Source organism: Pistacia vera, unplaced genomic scaffold, assembly GCF_008641045.1.
Source record: "Pistacia vera cultivar Batoury unplaced genomic scaffold, PisVer_v2 Contig133, whole genome shotgun sequence".
Classification (NCBI taxonomy): Eukaryota; Viridiplantae; Streptophyta; class Magnoliopsida; order Sapindales; family Anacardiaceae; genus Pistacia; species Pistacia vera.
The window spans coordinates 780,589-801,750 of NW_022195391.1; the positions used below are offsets into that span (position 1 = coordinate 780,589).

The 21,162-nt window shown below is 35.7% G+C and overlaps 2 protein-coding genes and 3 pseudogenes across 4 annotated transcripts; 2 read left to right on the forward strand and 3 right to left on the reverse strand.

Annotated features, from left to right (window-relative positions):
* Nucleotides 1-614: 614 nt before the first annotated feature.
* LOC116122308 lies at nucleotides 615-2,628 on the reverse strand. The gene is made up of 4 exons (XM_031408169.1): nucleotides 2,458-2,628; nucleotides 1,749-1,841; nucleotides 1,078-1,202; nucleotides 615-710 (listed from the first exon to the last, which is right to left on the reverse strand). Exons 1-4 carry the CDS (start codon nucleotides 2,540-2,542, stop codon nucleotides 615-617), a joined length of 399 nt encoding a protein of 132 aa, XP_031264029.1. The 5' UTR covers nucleotides 2,543-2,628.
* A 1,712-nt stretch (nucleotides 2,629-4,340) lies between these two features.
* Nucleotides 4,341-7,508, forward strand: LOC116122368 (calcineurin B-like protein 3). 3 transcript variants are annotated; one of them, XM_031408229.1, is made up of 10 exons: nucleotides 4,341-4,414; nucleotides 4,966-5,042; nucleotides 5,129-5,283; nucleotides 5,530-5,612; nucleotides 5,794-5,853; nucleotides 5,954-6,062; nucleotides 6,294-6,346; nucleotides 6,450-6,530; nucleotides 6,632-6,744; nucleotides 7,273-7,508. In XM_031408229.1, exons 3-10 carry the CDS (start codon nucleotides 5,160-5,162, stop codon nucleotides 7,328-7,330), a joined length of 681 nt encoding a protein of 226 aa, XP_031264089.1. In that variant the 5' UTR covers nucleotides 4,341-4,414; nucleotides 4,966-5,042; nucleotides 5,129-5,159; the 3' UTR covers nucleotides 7,331-7,508. The 3 variants fall into 3 exon arrangements, with proteins under 3 accessions (XP_031264089.1, XP_031264090.1, XP_031264091.1); XM_031408230.1 differs by lacking the exon at nucleotides 4,341-4,414 and adding an exon at nucleotides 4,420-4,541; XM_031408231.1 differs by lacking the exon at nucleotides 4,341-4,414 and adding an exon at nucleotides 4,455-4,596.
* Nucleotides 7,509-10,997: 3,489 nt separating this feature from the next.
* Nucleotides 10,998-14,801, reverse strand: LOC116122309 (annotated as a pseudogene).
* Nucleotides 14,802-14,890: 89 nt separating this feature from the next.
* On the forward strand, nucleotides 14,891-17,784 carry LOC116122311 (annotated as a pseudogene).
* An 849-nt stretch (nucleotides 17,785-18,633) lies between these two features.
* On the reverse strand, nucleotides 18,634-21,004 carry LOC116122312 (annotated as a pseudogene).
* Nucleotides 21,005-21,162: the final 158 nt, after the last annotated feature.

Below are 21,162 nucleotides of genomic sequence, written 5' to 3' on the forward strand. Positions count from 1 at the left end.
CACGTTGACATGAACTGATAAATTTTGACTAAACCTATGGTAACACAAGAAGTTGGACTCAAATTTAAACATGATGTGATCCTGATTTTTCATCTGTATTTCAAATTCATAGAATGACAATGTTTGCTGTTCTCGCATCGGAACTCTTTATCATAAGCTAATCATAGAGGTTATGGGAATCAGGGTTAATTCTTTATGTTGCTAGTTCTTTTTCAGACGTCATGAAGTTAATACATAAAAAAAATATCTAGTCTCCAAAATTAAGTTTTTTGATAATGAATTAGTTGCATCAGCTTTGGATATGATTTCTTTCTTTTCTTGAGCAGGGACATCACCACAACGTTCCCAAGTTTTGTGTTCCATTCGCGAGTTGGGATACCTGAAAGCCGTCAAGCTCAAAATTCATTGTTTAATTATGTTTTGTTTCTTTGTAGACAATATGGCTCTCGCGTATGTGAAGGGTCTTAGAGAGAGTTTGTGCATTGTATTAGTTGCTTTTTTATGATTTTTGATTGCGTGTATTTATTTTCAAATACTAGTATTTTATTTCCTTTTGGGTATTCTGGGTTTTGGTGCATCATGTATATTCAGAGTGTTTTATTCTGGTTTATCCATTATTTGTTGAGATTACTTGACATTTTGAGTGCATATAGATATTCTTGAGCTATAGACTGCAAACCCTTTTCTGTGACACCCCAATGGTACAGTGTCTGTTTATGAAGCAATTTACGATAGGTTTATGACTCAAATTTTGAAGGAATTCTTCGTTTGGCGAAAGAAGCCATCCTTCTATCTCTACTTGATCACAGCTTGAATTGCCATAAGTAGAGGGTTCATCAATTAGGCCTCTTGACTGTAAGTATCGCTTCAAGGATGATCAGACTGAGACGCTCAAAGTAAAGGCTTCATCAGGTACGGCCCTCAACCTTTTAACTATTATAGCGAGAAATTATCAAGCTGAGAAGGCCAGAGAGGAGAGGGCTCGTTGGTATGTTCTCTTAAGCTAAGTATGACCGAACCTCATATTTCTGGTCCCTTTAAACCTAAGTAAGAATGGTTGCAGAATCCACAAATTACCTGCTTCCCATCATCAACTGCAGAGTTTTCCACAACAGCTTGTTGAAGTTGTCCATTTGATTCTTCATCAATTTCATCATCACTATATTGTCCAAGCAATAGCAGCGGATTCTGTTGTGTCTGACCTGTAGACAAAACATAGTGTTGTCAAAAACCTTCAAAACTAATGCTTCATATACGTGGCAACAAAGCATATCCATATATAAGCATAACAACATATGCACTAGATTATTCATGTAACAAAGATTCAAGCCAAATGTTGACATGAAATAGATATGATAAATTTGACATGCGCATTTTAGGAGCAATTCATCATAGCCACCTGTCACAAACCAATCAAAATGTTAGTGCAGGCATAAAGCAAATAAAGCCAGAGACATACGAACCGATAGAAAAATATTCCAGAAGAAATCTCCAACACGCTTTGATGTCAGGAAATTGGGCATATCAGATAAGGACTCATTCAAAATATCACAGTGGCAGGGCCCGACCTGATCTGAAATGAATGTTCCCAATACCACAGCCACCCTACAATCTGAAAATAAACTCTTGGTACAAACAACATAACATGTCTTGCACATATAGTTCCATAATTCCACCAAAATAATGTTGAGCACTCATGTCCTCTCTACATAGTAGAAGTCCTTTTGAAGAAAACTGACGGAACCCACCTGAAGAAGATGGTGACTTGGGTAACCCGGCAAGTTCTTTCGATTCCGTATCCTTTCCAACTTCATCATTAACTGAAGAGCCACCCAAATCTCCTACAAAAAGACAAATCACAAAAATCAGCATGAACCATAATGTGCAATTGCAAAACACATCATTTATCCACCAATAGCATCACCATAATAGTTAAATACTTTTTTTTTCTAACTACCATTAACAACGAACAGGCCATATTTCTGCAAACATTCCTGTAACAATTAGCCCTAAAATAAAAGGCCCAAGTTTTAGCCTTAAATTTTTAATTTTGTTAAAATTTTATTTCTTTTTAACAAAGTAGCAATAACACTGAACAGGACATCTTGTCTGATTACACAACAAATTTAACGTTGAAGTTTTTTGAACCTTACTAAATCACGTTATCTCTGGTAACGTTATCATAATAGTAGAACCCTAAAATAAAAATCCCCAAGTCGTAATACTAGAAATTCAATTTTATTTTTCAAAACAGGCAACATTAACACCCAAAAGACCATCTTCCAGATTAAATTACAAATTCGAAAGTTATTTCATGTACCGGTACCAGAACAGCTGAACCCTAAATTTAAAAAACCCAACTCCTAACCCTAAAAAAATCCAATATTTTTTCCAAAAAAAACCGACTCAGCAACACATCAAAACCCTACCAAATCCAACACAGCGAAAAACATGTACCAGAGGGTTCCGCGGAGAGATCGAGCTTGACGCGACGACCGGCGTTGCTGATAGCTGCCATGGTTCGATCCCTTCTCTTCCCCATCGTTTCAGTGATTGGTTGTTGATTAATTTGATGATTAATTAATTGCGAATTCTTCGAGCTGTGCAGCTTCTTCTTCAAGAAGTTAGTTGCTCTTCGATCGAAACGGCGAAGTGCAGGAGCTCATATATATACTAGGGGGAATCGAAAATAATTAAAAATTTCAGGGCTATCTTGAAATTTTCTTACTCACGATTTTACATTTTTTTTTTAGTACAAATTATAGAAAATTAAGGGAAATTTTTATATTAATATGTGAAAAAAAATATTAATTTGAGCATGTATGGTCTTATATAACTACCCTTTGATGTGAGCAAACAAAAATATATGGTATTTGTTAATTGACACAACGATATCATATCTCGATCAATTTCGTATTACGAGTTCATGACAATTACATACAGACATGAGTATAGCAAAGTTCATCTACGACAATTTTCGAAAATTATATTAAAATACATTAAATTTAAACTAATTCTGAAAAAAATTATATTTTCTTAAAGTTTTAAGATTTAAATCGAATTTTATCTATTAAGATATTATCTTACATTTTTATCGCAATGAAAAGGGATGATTGCTAAAAAAAATATCAAAATCTGGTGTTATATAATTCATATTAACCTCTCTTAATGATATTATATATAAGAATAACTTTTATATAATTATAAAAATTCTAATCTCAACTTGGTATTAGTTATAAATAAGAATAAATTTTTGTATTGTAATAAGTTATAATTTTTATGTAATCATTAAAATCATAATCTCAGCTTGATATCCGATATAAATAAGAATAAATTTTACATTATAATAAGTTATAATTTTTTTAGGTCTCGTCTTAAAGAATTTGTCTCTACATAATAATAATTATACGTATATTACAAAAAATATATGTTATGTTACATTAAAGATTTGAGATAAAATAAAATATTTATTTAAAATTGTTTAGGACCATAATTTATCCTTTAGAGTTGTTATCACATATTTTATCTTGCGGGTACGTGATAAGTCTCTAGCATAGACACTTTATTGTTGAAGCAAAAATATAGTTCCAGCTTTTGAGGCATGTTTAAAGTTTTTTGATACGAAACTTTTGGTATTTCCATATTATCATTATTAGGATTATCTCATTCTTTTTCTTGTTTAGTTTTAGTAATGATTTCTTCTTCGGTTAAAGCGTACACGACTTGTTGCTCATTTAGATGATTGATGATTGAGGAAGATATTAATATCTATTTGATTAGTGTAGTAAAGTTATCGAATCTAATAACTCAATTCTACGATGACTCTTTGATACTCATTTTCATACTATTCTAATAGTACTAAAATAATGAATTAAAATCCTAATACTATTAAAACAAAAGGTAAAATTCTAATCCAACTAAAACATGAAATAAAATCCTAATACTATTAAAAAAATAAATTATAACATAAGAAATAAAAACAATAATTTTTTAATGAAAAAATCTCTTGTAATTATACTTCTATCAAGTTATAACATTTTTTATATATATATAAAAAATATTTTTTCTAATATTTTTTCTCGGGCCGGGCTGAATATTTCTAAAAACCCACAACCTTAGCCGAGTCACAAAAACCACCCTATACTATACGACGTCGGATCTACTCTCTCCTTGTTCTCATCCTTGTGTCCTTGGCAAAATCAAATTCGTCTCCATCAACATCCTCATGTTCTCTTTCTTTATCATTTTACTTACACACGCAACTCGTCAAATAAATAAATAAATAAATAAATAAAATAAAATAAATTTAAATTTAAATTCATATAAAATTGATACTCTTCTTTTAAATTTCAATTATTTATTTTATTCTCCATAATTGCCACTCTCTCCTCGTCATCTGCGTCTCTATATAAAGGTAACGAATAACTCCGCATAATCCGTTTGTTTCCCGAGAAAACAAAAAAAAGTTTTCTTTTTTTCTTTTTTCTAAAATCTCAATTTCTCTTGCTTTTCTCTGCAACCAAACGGATCGCTACGCTCTTGTTAGTTGTTTAATCCTTGTTGTTGCTAGATCTGTTCGCTTGTTTATTTGCTTTGGTTAGTTTTGTTCGTTGAGTTTTAGGATATTAGATCGTTTGTTTTCTTCGTTAATTTGCTGAAATTTTGTTTTCTAGTGATTGATTTTGGTAATTGAATGAAATTGTTGGTGTTAATTGTTGAAAGGAATAAACTTTGGTCTTGAATCGTTATTTGTTTAGGCTGAATTGAATATAACGGTGAAGTAAACTGATTTCGGTTACTTATTATTTTAATATATTTGAATCGGTTTTGCTTACAAATTTTGTGTATTTATTGGTGTTTCGATTGTTTGTAGTATGTGCCCGCGAAATCATGCTGAATTTTGATTGTTTTTTATACGTTTTGTGTGGGGCAGTGATGGATTACTGGTTTAATTTGTGAATGCAGAGAGTGTTGGGAGTTACAGGTTTAAACAAACTAAGGGGGTTGGTTTTGGGTGAAGAGAAACAGGAAATGGTTAAAAGGTTTGCTATAAATAAGAATCTGTTTATTTATTGTCGAATATAAGAAAAAGTGTTATTTATTTGTTTATTTTTTCTATTTTGTATAGGTATGGAGTGTTTTGATGTGCAGAAACTATCATGTTGCAGTGCATAGAGGGATTTAAGCATGTCTGTGCTTCCCTATTGCGGTGTTGTGATCTTGATTTGTACAAACAGTCAAGAGGCCTTGAAGATCCTGAAGTTCTAGCAAGAGAGACAGTGTGTATGCCACTAACTATTTTTCTTTCTTAATGACATTATGTTTTATCTGTTGTTTGGTACTGTATATTGTTTGACTTTTGCTTGTGTTTTAGACAAGGTTTTGGACACAAACATGTGAATATATCACAAATGAACTATAACATATTTAACATATTCACTCATGCTAATTGTTCACCCTTTAGTTTTCATTCGAAAGAACAATTGAATGGTTATACTGAAGATTGTTTTTCTGCTCACATGGATGCAGTTAGTGTAAGTGAAATCGAGGCACTTTATGAACTCTTTAAGAAGATCAGCAGTGCTGTGATTGATGACGGGTTGATTAACAAGGTTTGTTTGATTCTTAGGCATGATTTTGTTATATGTTTAGGCTTGAAAATGTTTGAAGTCAATTTTCTTCATATATGGTAAATGACTCCTATTCCATAGATTTCTTTACTCACACAGATGATAATTTTCCCATATTATATCATTTAGATTTTGAGTTTGTTCCTATACTATCCTGTTACAGGAGGAGTTCCAATTGGCGTTATTCAAGACAAACAAAAAGGAGAGCTTGTTTGCTGATCGGGTACTCTTGATTTCAATCTCATCGTTTAACTTGAACATGTTGTTAATAAATTTCTGAAACTTCATGTGATTCACTGTTATTTTATTGTAATCGATTGCAGGTTTTTGACTTGTTTGATACAAAGCACAACGGAATACTAGGTTTTGAAGAGTTTGCTCGTGCTCTGTCTGTTTTCCATCCAAATGCCCCTATTGACGATAAAATTGAGTGTATGTTAAAATTTTTTTCTCATTCTAATTTCTTTTTAACTTTCGAGAAGTAATGGTAATTTCTTAAGACACAAATTGACTTTCTGAGTAGTTACTAATTATATTCTCATAAATGTGAAATTTGAGCAGTTAGTGGGATTTTGAATTCTATATTCGGTTTGTCATTTTCAAATTATATGTTTGCTTCTTGTTTTTTATTTTCTCTGTTAACTTCTTGGTATCACAATACAGTTTCTTTTCAACTTTACGATCTCAAGCAACAAGGTTTCATTGAGAGGCAGGAGGTAAATACAATTTGCAGTCTACTTCTATTGTCCAGGATTTATTAGAACTTCTTGTTTTCCTACTAGACAATTCAGTTTTTTGTTATATTTTTCTCACATGAAGGTGAAGCAAATGGTAGTAGCTACACTTGCTGAATCTGGTATGAACCTTTCAGACGATGTTATAGAAAGTATAATTGACAAGGTGCTTCTCAACCTAATATAATTTTTATGAGGTCCTTATATCAACTACTGTGTTTGTTATGGATCAGATTCAAATTATTAACTTTCAAGCTTTGTTTACAGACCTTTGAGGAAGCAGATACAAAACATGACGGGAAGATTGACAAGGAAGAGTGGAGAAGCCTCGTTTTGCGACATCCTTCCCTTCTGAAGAATATGACCCTTCAATACCTCAAGTGAGTTGAAAATATGTTTACATCTCTGCTGATTGCATTTAATGAAAACAAATGTAGTTGACATTCACCCTGGCAAACAGTGAATAATGACGTAAACAAATAATAATTTATACTTGTGGAAACTCATGGGGTAGTTGACATTTATAATAGGGTGTGAAAAAATATTAAAGGGACTGGTGATCTTCATGTTCCACGTTGACATGAACTGATAAATTTTGACTAAACCTATGGTAACACATCAAGAAGTTGGACTCAAATTTTAAACATGATGTGATCCTGATTTTTCATCTGTGGTTCAAATTCATAGAATGACAATGTTTGCTGTTCTCGCATCGGAACTCTTCTTTATTCATAAGCTAATCATAGAGGTTATGGGAATCAGGGTTAATTCTTTTATGTTGCTAGTTCTCTTTTCAGACGTCATGAAGTTAATACATAAAAAAAATATCTAGTCTCCAAAATTAAGTTTTTTGATAATGAATTAGTTGCATCAGCTTTGGATATGATTTCTTTCTTTTTCTTGAGCAGGGACATCACCACAACGTTCCCAAGTTTTGTGTTCCATTCGCGAGTTGAGGATACCTGAACGCCGTCAAGCTCAAAATTCATTGTTTAATTATGTTTTGTTTCTTTGTAGACAATATGGCTCTCGCGTATGTGAAGGGCCTTAGAGAGAGTTTGTGCATTGTATTAGTTGCTTTTTTATTGATTTTTGATTGCGTGTATTTATTTTCAAATACTAGTATTTTATTTCCTTTTGGGTATTCTGGGTTTTGGTGCACTCATGTATATTCAAGATTGTTTTATTCTAGTGTTTATCCATTATTTTGTTGAGATTACTTGGACATTTTGAGTGCATATAGATATTCTTGAGCTATAGACTGCAAACCCTTTTCTGTTACACCCCAAATGGTACAGTGTATGTTTATGAAGCAATTTACGACAGGTTTTATGACTCAAATCTTTTGAAGGAATTCTTCGTTTGGCGAAAGAAGCCATCCTTCTATCTCTACTTGATCACAGCTTGAATTGCCATAAGTAGAGGGTTCATCAATTATGGCCTCTTGACTGTCAAGTATCGCTTCAAGGATGATCAGACTGAGCCGCTCAAAGTAAAGGCTTCATCAGGTACGGCCCCTCAACCTTTTAACTTTTATAGCGAGAAATTATCAAGCTGAGAAAGCCAGAGAGGAGAGGGTTCGTTGGTTATAGTCTCTCTACCCTTATGGACCATTAATTATCATAGGTGCCACAAAGAAAGAGTTTGTGCAAGCGGTGTGGGTTTACTTTTGTAGGGGTTGGATTTAATGTTAACACCTAAATTGCCAAATTAGTTTTAAAAAAAAAAACAGACGGACGATAGTTGGATACAAGGATTATAGGGAATGAAAAGACTATATTTTTATCTTTATTCCCCACCAACACGCGGGCCGCTCATCCTCAGACACCCTCTTTTCTTCTTCGCACTCTCCACTTCTCTCCAAACATAAGCATGCTCGTGGAAATCCGTTCGTCATCACTCAATCTCTCCACCCAAACGCTGACCACCCACACTTCCAAACCGAAATAATTGGGCTGACTAATGCTTCTATTGTAGCCTTATCAGGGAATCAAGGCTTCCCTTTGGCATTACACATCGAACGAATATTTCTCCGAATCATCTTTTATCAAACCCGGGAATCCGAAAGAAAACTTAGGGTAGGGGGGCATTGTAGGCGGCTGACGTGATGGGAGACGTGGAGAAGAAACACGGCGGTTGAAAACAGGCCGAAATCGCATCGCCAGGCGTGCCGGATGAGGGAAGATGATCCCTGTCACTTGCAGTCGGAATAGTTACAGGGCGCGGGATGGGAGATAAGCAGGACGCGATATGTCATGGGTATGAAAAATGTGCGTGAATAGAGAGAAGAAGAAGAAGAAGAGAGAAGGAGGTTTTGGGAGATGGAAGCGGAAAATGAGAAGAGAGAGTTAAGGAAGAAGAATGAGGCGTGTCTTTGGTTTTGGTTGGGATTTTGATGGGCGGAGTGGCCACGGATGAGAAGAGCAGACTATATTAAATAGATTTAAACGACAGATCAACGTCAGGCTTAATGCCCAACAACTATACTAGTTCCTTCTTCTCCCAAGATTAAGTTCTTGGATGCTGAAATAACACATCTATTTGGATTAGACAGGTATCAGGTTTGCAAGATCCGCGGTAGTAGGGACTATGAATGAACTAATCGTGAGATTGTTGGTGAATGACCAATTAAAAGTTGTCACGTTAAAAAAGTAAGAAAAAAATTTAAAGATACGATTGTGTAGTATAATATATTTTCTAAATCATGTTCTATTTTATTGTTAGAGATAAATTGTATCAGGATTAGAATTATACTGGGTCAAAGGAGATAATGTTCTCTAAAATAAAGTCTTCTTCTTCTATAAATTAGACTTTCGATATGTAATTTTACTGTCTGGAAAACGTACATTTGAAGGCACTTGAAGTGCTCCAAGTTAAATGGGATTGAGTTCTTTTAAGGTGTTTGCGAACATAAGCTATGGTGTGATTGTGGGGATTCGTTGTTGGAGGCTAACAAGAATACCTCTATAGATTATGTTTTAGTGCAAGTAGAAATTGTTTCCGATCTATTTCCAACAATGAACATGTATGACGAATTAGGCCGTTTTGGCTCACATGTGGGAATATCTACATAGTTATTCCCAATTAAAGTTAAAACAGTAAAATATAAAACTCACAATATATTACGTGTTTTAAACCCTTAAATAATTAATTTAATAAAAACCGAAATATTTTTTTAGGTTACCAGATAGACCAACACAATTGCAAACAAAAAGGGGAATCTCGGTTAAGACGCACATCGGTGATCTAGCCGGGGATAGTGACAAAAAAAAAAAACATTTTTTTTTTTTTTTTTTTTTTCTCGGATTTTCGGCCAGCTGGCCAATCGAAGGGCCAAAGGATCATGGCCGTTTGACGACCGTAGAAGTGCAACGACGGTGACACAGGTCTCGTGGACCATCAACGAGGCCTTATCGCAAATGCGGCCAAGATTTCACATGGATCTGGTCGAAAACAGGTCAATCGGTGCCCGACGACAGTCCAAACGATCATGTGCAATATGACGACTTCGACCACCCCCGACAGTGTGGTGGCCAGTGTCTATATTTAAATAGGTAGATTAGATGTGTTTTGTTTAAATTTTTAATATTGATTATAAGGGGTGTTTAATAAATAAACAACATGATGAGTGGTATTTAGTAAATTAACAAATATAAAGGTATTTTAGTGATTTCAATTCAATCGGAATACCTGCTTATTAACGTTTTTCTAAAACATTTTAAAATGTGGTAAAAAAGGGAACCAAAAAGTTATATTCTTTAAGTTTGAAAATATGATTGCATCTACTTACAACACAAATCTCACACTTCTTTCCCATATCTAACATAACCACATCAAAGACTACAAGAGACAATTGATGTGAAAAGATTAGTTAATATAATATGAATAATGCTAATTTTACCAGGGACACATATAGAAAAAAATCTACAAAGACAATCTCCACCTAATTTTAATGATTTTCTATTTCTGTATTTTGTCACTTCGTACCTAATTTTAATGATTTTTTTTTTTTTTTTTTTTTTCCTCCTTGTCACTTTATAACCCTCTTTATTATGTGATAACAAGTTTGCATATGAATATTATTGTGGGAAAGAATAATACTTATACAGAATCTTGCCATTCGTTCCATCCTCTTAGTTGAGGTTAACGAACGGCTGGGTGGAAAATTATTTCTTTCAAACTTTTGGAGTTTGCGCCAATCTTGGGTGGGAAATTGTTATTCTCCCATAAGGATCTTATAAAAAAAGCTTTAACCAATAGTAAAACTACTAATTTCTCCTTTTCAAGTAAAGTACTTTGAAACTTCGACATGTGCCACCTATACCACATATTTCAGCCCTTGAAAAAAAAAAAAAAAAAAAATACTAATATAGTCTTAGCGGTGTAATTGCAATAAAATAAACTAACAGGGACTGAAACAAATACCATGATTTGGGAACATTTGAAAGCCGACTGCATTATAAGAGTAAACTAATCATATTCGAAGACAGCAGACTCAGCAATTCAAAAAAAATAAAAACAAGCCCAAAAGAGGAAATATAAAAGCCACTAATTAAGAGTACGACAACACAATAAAAAAGATAAAGAGACTACTAGGTTATAGAGTTCGATGAAAGATGATAAAGTCAAAAAACTAGAAGCTGCTTATCGACTTCCTCATCTTGTGCCTGGCCTCATCAGCAGCTTCCGCAGTGGTGGCAGTAGCATCGGCTTCTTCAACGTCTTCATCAATGTCAGCCCGAGTTTGAGCATTCTGTGGATTCTGTTGCCGAAGGTGTTGGGGTCCAAGGCTGAATCCAGAGGGAAGGGCGGTCTCAAAGAGGAGGAGGACAAGGTCCTTGACGGATTTGTCATTTGTCAGCTATCAGCCCCTCTCTCAGCTCCTCCATGATGGGGTTCTCCGGTTGATCTCCATGGTTTTCTGCGTGACATGTATCCTGCCATGTGTTATCCCTCAAGGCCTGAGCCTTCATGATCCTTTCCATGTTGGCTGTCCAGCCACTCACCTGTTACCAAACAGCAGGAGAATCAACAACACGGTCAGAAACAACGACCTTCTCCACTCTGTCGCCCAAAACATCCTGACACCTTACACAGACCCCAAATTCCCTTCAACTTTTTTTTTTTTTTTCCTTTTTCGTTCTCGTCTCTCGTCTCTCCTCCCAGCAATTCAACCTTCCTTGGTTGCAGAGACAAGCTTCTTGCCTCAAATTCCTTAGTGACCAACAGCATACTCATCAATGGCATCAACCATGAAAAGTACTTCATAACCTTTCTTCAGTTCAGAGGATGTTCGGGAGTTTCTACGGCTTCTCTCACCAGTAATAATAGATCACTCTGCCCCTCTTCATTCGGTCACGTAATCCTTCAAGCTGGTAGCTCATCACATCTTGGTAGAATGGTATCAAGCATTCAGCGAGCTTAGTCTTGTTTGTGAATCCTATGGATACCGAGCTTGAGGTTTTGTAGAGAAGGCCTCATAGAACTGTTGTAATCTTCCTGTTCTCAGCAATCTCAAAGAAGAGCTCAATGCACTTCTTCACCAAATTCTTACGGAGACCTTGGATCTTGTTCTGTTGAAGCGTTTCTCTGAGAGTGTTGAGAGAAGGTCCTAGAGTCAACATACCCTTAACAAGCTGAGATACTCAGGGATCAACTCCTCACAGTTGTCCATGATGAAGACACGGCGAACATACAGCTTGATGTTGTTGCTTCTTCCTGGTGTCAAAGAGATAAAAGGTGCCCTCTTGGGAACAAAGAGGATAGCCTTAAACTCAAGCTGACCCTCATACTGAGAAGTGCTTCACTGCCAAGTGCTCCTCCCAGTCATTGGTCAGACTTTGTAGAAAGCGAACATACTCTTCCTTGGTGATTTCCTCAGGCTTCCTCATCCAGATTGGCTTCTGCTTGTTCACCAAAGACCACTCGAGACACCTCCTTGATCTTCTTCTTCTTTTTCTCTTCTTCCTTTCCATCCCATCCTCTCAACCTACTCATCCTCTCTTTTCATCTCATCATCAGAAATTCCTTTAGTGTTTCTCAATCAGAGGGAAATTGGATAACTAATAATTCAGAGTGCTTCTTAACGATCTCAACGGCGCTCCTCAAGGTACTCAAGCTGGTCTTCCTTAAGGTGGAGGGTAATCTTTGTACCACGGCCAAGAGGTCACCAGGGGTGTCTCTGGTGACAGTGAAGACCCAACCGCTGGGACTCCACACGTATTGTCATCATCTATGTGCTTGGTGGTGACAATAACTTTCTCTGCAACCAGTAAGCTGAGTAGAAACACACACAAATTGACCAATCATACTGACATCACCAGCTGCCAAAGCTTCCATAAACTCCTTTGTACCGGACCTAGCCATGGTACCAAGATTGTTGACAAATCTGAGAACAGACAGAAAAAACTGTTAATGATCGTTCAAAAGATGTCACACACAATCCATTCTGAGACCCAAGTACATTAGTAAAGTAAACCAACATAAAATATAATCACAGCCTTGGTCCACCAACCACTGTCAACAATGGTCAATGTGTTGCTAGCCTTGTCGGAATAATGTGGATGAATAGCTCTGGCTGAGCATCTAGCTTGCTCTTGTCAGTCAAGCTTTCAAATCTGATTTTGTCCAGAGCCTATTTACAATATTTCAACATTAAGAAACGCTACATTAAACCGTAAACTTAATGACACCATAATTAAATCATACATTCTATCTAAAATCACAATGCAAATACAAACAATCACAATTGCCATTCCACAAACAATAAAATCATATATCAATTCAACTATCACTACAACGAAACAGCTAACAATTACTTCATTATACAATCAACCAAAATCTGCACAAGAACATCTCAGTCATTATGTTACACTTTCCCCTTCATGTTTCTTTGTTCTCTTAAATACGCTTATCAGTTTGTCTACAGTATAAATTTGTACTTCACATACAAATTTAAATTTAAATAACAAAACACCAAAATTTAACCTGATTGAGCATAATTGTACATCACTTCATATAATCAAACAAAGTAAACATAAACACAAACACAGATCTAGACATTCCATCAAAACACATTAATTTACACATGAACATAACACTACATCTAAACCTCAAACCGAACTATCATCCTTTCAAAACTATAAGAAACAAAATAAAACGAAGAACAGAGAGGGAAGAAGTAAATACATCAGAGGAGTTACTGATGAGCTCACGAAGAAAGATCTCTTGTTACTGAAAGGTGTGATGACAAACTCACAGCTGGTTGATCTCCGCCTGAAAGGCAAACGTCTCTGTCTGGCTGCCATCTCAAACCAAAACCGACGAGTCGTTTACTCTCCGAATACTCTTCCGATCAAAAAAACTAGGGTTTGTTTGGTTACAGAGCGTCACAAAGAGAGAGAGAGAGAGAAGAGACTGAGGCGTTCAAGGTGAGTAAACGAGCTTTTATAGAAGGGTTTGCTAGGGTTTCTAGACCTTCTATATTTGATTCAATTTCACGTTTGATTAAGTTACCCAGTCAGGAAGTGTGTTGTGTGACTTCTACGGTGGTTGTCTGCCACGTGTGTGGTAGAGCGAGTTTTTGTGGGGTTCTGTTCAATCGTGTTCATGTGACTTTGTTAGCTGACCCGCAGGTGATGTTTGTTGGGTTGTTTCGTTTCAGTTTAAATCTATTCTTTGCTTGTGGAAACGCTCCGTGTGCCGATAAAAAATTGGACAATTTCACTTAAGTCCACTTAGGGTGGGTTACAATTAAGTAACCCCTATTGACTTTAAACTTTATCAAAGATCACTTTTTCTTGAGTGATGCTATGGTACTAATGGATGGGTACTAATCTGTGTACTAACTAAAGCATAGTATCGTACTATTCGCATAGTACGGGTACTATGCTTTAGTTAGTACCAGATTAGTACCCATCCATTAGTACCCAAAGTATTATTCCTTTTCTTTATGATTAAAAAAGAGAGGACAAATAGTCAATGAACAACTATACTTACTAACCATCTTACTAACTTCTACTATCCTTTGTAAATTAACGCATAGTATGGTACTATATGACTAGTACGGGTACCATGTAAATTTACAAAGGTTGTATGGCAGTTAGTACAAGTGGTGAGTAGCATAGTGGTTTATAGTTAATTTAACAATAAATCACTCGGCAAAATACTATTCATGATATTATTTTCAGAGATGGATGGCGGTCACGATGCAATTTCAATAATGTAACATAGTATTGCTCCACAAACATTCCATTCCCTTCCATATGGACCATTTATAAACATAATCCAACACAAGCCAAAGAAATTATCCATTTACACACCACCTTCTTGGAACCTGAACTTCCACTTGAGAGAGTGTGGCTCATGGAAACTCTTCCATTTCAGGCCTCTTACACTTCCCTTGTGCTTCAATATCTCCAAGGTATCTTCTGCTCATTCCCAGTTTTGGGTTTTTTTTTGGTTAGGATTGTGTTGCTTGGATGTGTTTTACCAAGTTTTTGAATATTGTTTTGTTGGAACCTTGTTATGAGTGAATTTAGCGATAGTGTAACTGTGGAGGAACAAGATTTGGTTTCGGGTTTGATGAAAATTGCTGAATGACCCCTTGAGGTTTGTTTAAATGACAATTCGATGACAACCTAAATGGTCTGATATTGAGAGCAGAATGCAGATATTTGCAAACTTTTTTTTTTTTTTTAATCAGTGTGTTCATTGATTTTGTTGTATGTTTGTGTGAAAGCAGTGATAAATTCCAAGCAGCGACGTGTTGATGTTATCAATAGAGCTTGCATGACAGATTGTCTGCTGTATCATTGAAGAGATTTCCAAGGAGGTTGCTTTTGCAGTTTAGGATTCAATTCTATACTACAAGGTGTAAATGAAAGTTCTGTTTTTGCTGCACCAGCCTGAGATGAAGGAACCTGAAGTAATTCGGTTAATTTGTATGTGTTAGCTTTCTTTACTTTCTTGTTGGATTCTCTCATTAGAGGATTTTAAGCTGATTATGTTGGTACTTTCCTCACGTTACTAATATATAATGTTCTTTGTGTTTTGAAGTGTCCAGGACATTAAAGCTTGCCAGTGGAGTAAAATTTCAAGGTATAATTTCCTTAATGCTCATACTAGTTAGGCTTAATATAATTCAAAGCTATTCATTTAGTGATAATGATTAGAATTTCAATGCATTGTTTTGATGCATCCAACTTATAATCCACAATTGCCGTAGTATTAGCTAGTTTTCATATTTCTTCTAGAAAATTATTTTTTCCGTCAGACTTGAAAAATGTATTCTCTATACACTTGCTTCCTGCAATGGATGATCATTATGGAGATGATCTCATTGGATTTATGGCCGGCCATCCAAGCTTTAATGCTGAAGCATACAAATGTTGTTTCATGGAAGTGTCGAAGAGATTTAAGAGAGATTTTGTTTGGTAAAATTTGATTCCTTGTTAATTGAGGAGCATGCTACGTAAACAGTTGCTAGAATTTCAAGCATTATAAATATGTCTATTTGTAGGTTGGAGTCTTAAATTTCTTGACATTGTATTTTATTATTACCATATACTCAGACTTCCTTCTTTACTGTTTGAATTCCCAGATATTGTTGAAGGGGAAGGACCAGAAGCCAGAGAAGGAGATTTGGTTGAAGTAAATTATGTATGCCGACGCTCAAATGGATATTTTGTTCATAGGTAATTTTATACTCTTGTGTTTGTGGTTTTCAAGGAACTAGTTTGGAGAATCTCTCTCTTGACTATGTTCTTTTGATTCTACATTGTCACACATAGACCTTCTTCTATGATCTAGTCCTCATTTACAAACTCTGTGTTCAACTGCAGTACTGTGGATCAATTCAGCGGTGAAAGTGCTCCTGTCATGCTTCCACTAGATGAGAATAAGGTTAGTTCCTGCTATAATTAGAAACTGATTGACCTTAACAGTCTCATGATCACTAGTTGTTTTCATATCTTTATTTCATAATTAAGTTGCACAATTGACAGACTATAAAGGGTCTCAAGGAGGTTTTGCTTGGCATGAAGGTTGGAGGTATGTAATTAAGCTTTAGATCTTGACTACAACGTTCACTTTCAACATGGTTAATAAGTACTTCTTAAAGGGCCAAGTGACCTGTTACTTTGCTTAATCGTTTCACTTTCATTTATTTCTTCATTTCAATTGCCTGGATTTTCCAATCGGCCCTGTTAAGGCCTATGATTTTGGAAATTAATTTGCTACTATCTCACCCTCTCTGACTAACCTTGGTGGTAAGAGAAATATATCACCATCCTTGATCCCTTTCTCTTTGCAGTTTCATATTAATGAACGACAGTACATTTTTAAGTTGTACTTGGTGCTTCTGCGAAAAAATTTGAAAAGATCAATATAATAATGCTTGTGTTTTGTTTTGAATTTAATCTACTTCGATGAATTTAATTATGTGACTCGCATTTCTTGTTCAGGAAAGCGAAGAGCATTGATACCGCCTTCTGTGGGATACATAAATGAGAACTTAAAACCTATCCCTGAGGAGGTTCTACTCTTATTTAGCTCTCTTTAACTTTATTCTCAAATGGACTTACTTTTGCTTTTTTCATGTTTGTTTCTCTTTTTTCTGGGGCCCTTCTCCTCCTCTCAACCTTTCATGGATTCTCCTTTGAAATGATACAAGTCTTATAAATTTTTTGTTGCTGAAAGAAAAGTAGAATTGATCTTCACCGCTATATTCTTTGCAGTTTGGCCCCCGGCGTAGCCTTTTGTCTCACGCAAATGAGCCTCTGATATTCGAGGTGCAACTCTTGAAAGTGTTATGAGTTAGTTACATATTTGTATCCAATGTTTTTGTTAAAGATTGATTTCTATGTCACATTTGATTAAATTATCTGTACCCTTCATGCTGAAATGAACAATTTCATTGGTTCTTACAGAAGATCTGCATTCAATTTATACATAATATACACTCATTTTCACTCTCCATGACTGAATTAAGTTGATTATCAAACATTTACATCTGCAGTGGCTTATTAAGCTCAACTTGTTCTGGTGAAATTTTTTGAACCCTAAGTTTCATCTGGAACTAATCCTATATTTTGCCGCAAGTAATGATTTGATTTTAGAACCGTCTGCAAAAAGAGCAGCTGCTGCTGTTATTACTGAGATTATTGTTACTATTTGTGCTGTGAGGACAGCCTAGACTGACCAGCTTCAGGGATGGGTGCAGGCCTCATTCCCTGTCCCCGTCCCCGATATCCACTCCCATGACCGTCCTTGGCTTGTGGGGATGGAATCACTCCCATCCCCATCCCGGCCCGGCCCGGCTCGATGAATGGGGCTTCTCGGTGATTTATCCCCGAATAGCAAAATTTTCAATTAATTAATTATAAGGATAATTGAATTTGTGTAATTTGTAAGTCGTTAAGCGATTGTGTAAATTCTTATATTGGTTTGGTAAATTGTAATAATCTAATAAAATTTATTTTTGGGGCATGTATTATTATTTTGTGGAATTCACAAAGTAATAATACATTTATTTAATTATTAGACTCCTTCGTTTAAATTATTTTTTTTATAAATTTAATACAAACATTAGAAAATATTATAAAAGTAAATATTATAAATTTAGATACATTACTTAAAAGTTAAAACCATGATTTAAACTCTAATTTCATATACAATCTTGCAAAAGAAAAAAAAGACATAAAATTCTCAATAAAAAAAGGTAAGGTTGGGAATTTTTTTAGGACCATCCCCAGCCTTATCCTCGATATTTTTGGGGATTTCTTGCCCCATTTGGGTTGGATCCCCATGGGGTGGGGGCAAATGCCCATCCCTAAAATTTAGTGACTTGATATGTTGGTTGAAAGAGAACAAACAGCTTATATAGGTGGTTTCTGTTCCCATGTCTGATTCAACCACTACTTTATGAAGCTAAAATTTAAAGAATCCATTTACCTTATTGATGAGAATTCAAGCCCATCATGTTCTTTAAACTTACAAGACTGTTCATTGAAAATTTAAGGACCTCAAAAAGGACAATATTAGGCCTAAGCACTTAAAGAAGCTTGCAAGCTTGTCCAAGAGATGTTAACTGTTAAGGGTCCAAGACATGACAGGGTCCAAGACATGACACAAGCCTTTTTTTGTAGCTCAAGCCGAGAAGATCAATTGGGAAGAAGCTTCATTGGTCCAAGCTTAAGTTGTGGATGCTATTTGGTTCAATTATTGAAGGAAAATCAAGAAAATTGTAATTAAGGACATAGATCCTTAATTTAAGGAAATGTTGTCCATGACAATAAATGGGTATGACGGTCTTCCTGTGTCAAAGAGATCAAAGGTGCCCTCTTGGGAACAAAGAGGATAGCCTTAAACTCAAGCTGACCCTCTACTGAGAAGTGCTTCACTGCCAAGTGCCTCCCAGTCATTGGTCAGACTTGTAGAAAGCGCATACTCCTCCTTGTGATTTCTCAGGCTTCCTCATCCAGATTGGCTTCTGCTTGTTCACCAAAGACCACTCATGAGACACCTCCTTGATCTTCTTCTTCTTTTTCTCTTCCTCTCCTTTCTATCCACTCTCAACCTTACCCTCCTCATCCTTCTTTTCTTCCTCATCCTCATCATCAGAAATTTCCTTCTCAGTGGTCTTCTCAATCCAGAGAGAAATTGGATAACTAATAAATTCAGAGTGCTTCTTAACGAGATCCTTCAACCGGCGCTCCTCAAGGTACTCAAGTGGTCTTCCTTAAGGTGGAGGGAATCTTTGTACCACGGCCAAGAGGCTCAACAGTGGTGTCTCTGGTGACAGTGAATGACCACCCAGCTGAGATTCCCACACGTATGTCTCATCATTGGCTTGGCGGTGACAATAACTTTCTCTGCAACCAAGTAAGTGAGTAGAAACCAACACCAAATTGACCCTCATACTGACATCAGCACCAGCTGCCAAAGCTTCCATAAACTCCTTTGTGCCAGACCTAGCAATGGTACCAAGATTGTGAAAGATCTGAAACAGCAGAAAAAACTGTTAATGATCGTTCAAAAGATAGTCACACACATCCATTCTGAGACCAAGTACATTAGTAAAGTAAACAACATAAAAATATACTCACCAGCCTTGGTCATCCCATACCACTGTCAACAATGGTCAATGTGTTGCTAGCCTTGTCTGAATAATGTGGATGAAAGCTCTGGCTGAGCATCTAGCTTGCTCTTGTCAGTCAAGCTTTAAATCTGATTTTGTCCAGAGCCATTTACAATATTCAACATAAGCAACGCTACATTAAAACTCAGTAAACTTTAGATGACACCTAATTAAATCAAACATTCTTTACATCCTAAAATCACAAATGCAAATAAAACAATCACAATTGCCATTCCACAAACAATGAAATCATATATCAATTCAACTATCAACAACGAATACAGCTAAACAATTACTTCATTATACAAATCAACCAAAACTTGCACAAGAAACATCTCAGTCATTTAGTTACCACTTTCCCCTTCATGTTTCTTTGTTTTCAATTCTAATACGCTTACATGTTTGATTCTACAGTATAAATTTGTACTTACATACAAATTGAAATTTAAATGACAAAACACCAAAATTTAACCTGATTGAGCAATAATTGTACATCACTTCTATTAATCTCAAACAAAGTAAACATAACACCAAACACAGATCTAGACATTCCATCAAAACACATTAATTTCTAACATGAAAATAAAACTACATCTTAAACCTCAAAACCGAACTATCATCCTTTCAAAACTATAAGAAAAAAAAAATAGAAAACGCGAACAGAGAGGGAAGTAGAGAACATACATCAGAGGAGTTACTGATGAGCTCACGAAAAAGATTCCTTGTTACTGTAAAGGTGTTGATGATCAAACTCAACAGCTGGTTGATCTCCGCCTGAAAGGCAAACGTCTCTGTCTGGCTGCCATCTCAAACCAAACCGACGAGTCGTTTACTCTCGAATACTCTTCCGATAAAAAAAAATAGGGTTGTTTGGTTACAGAGCGTCACAAAGAGAGAGAGAGAGAGAGAGAGAGACTGAGGCCGTTCAAGGTGAGTAAACGAGCTTTTAAGAGGGTTTGCTAGGGTTTCTAGATCCTTCTACTTGATTTCAATTTCCGTTTGATTAAGTTACCAGTCAGCCGAAGTGTGTGTGTGACTTCTACGGTGGTTGTCTGCCACGTGTGTGTAGAGCAGTTTTTGTGGGGTTTGTTCAATCGTGTCATTTGTGACTTTGTTAGCTGACCGCAGGTGATGTTTGTTTGTTTGTGTTGTTTCGTTTAAGTTTAAATCTATTCTTTGCTTTGTGGAAACGCTCCGTGTGCCGATAAAAAATTGGATAATTTCACTTAAGTCCACTTAGGGTGGGTTACGATTAGTAAGCCCCTATTGACTTTAAACTTTATCAAAGACTCACTTTTCTTTATGATTTAAAAAGAGAGGACAAATAGTCAATTTAACAATAAATCACTCGGCAAACTATTCATGATATTTTATTTCAGAGATGGACGGTCACGATGTAATTTCAATAATGTTAGCATAGTATTGCTCACAAACAATTCATTCCCTTCCATTTGGACCATTTCATAAACATAATCCAACCACAAGCCAATGAAATTATCCATTACACACCACCTTCTTGGAACCTGAACTTTCACTTGAGAGAGTTGTTGCTCATGGAAACTCTTCCATTCAGGCCCATTCACATTCCTTGTGCTTCAATATCTCCAAGGTATCTTCTGCATATTCCCGTTTGGTTTTTTTTTTTTTTTTTTTTTTTTTT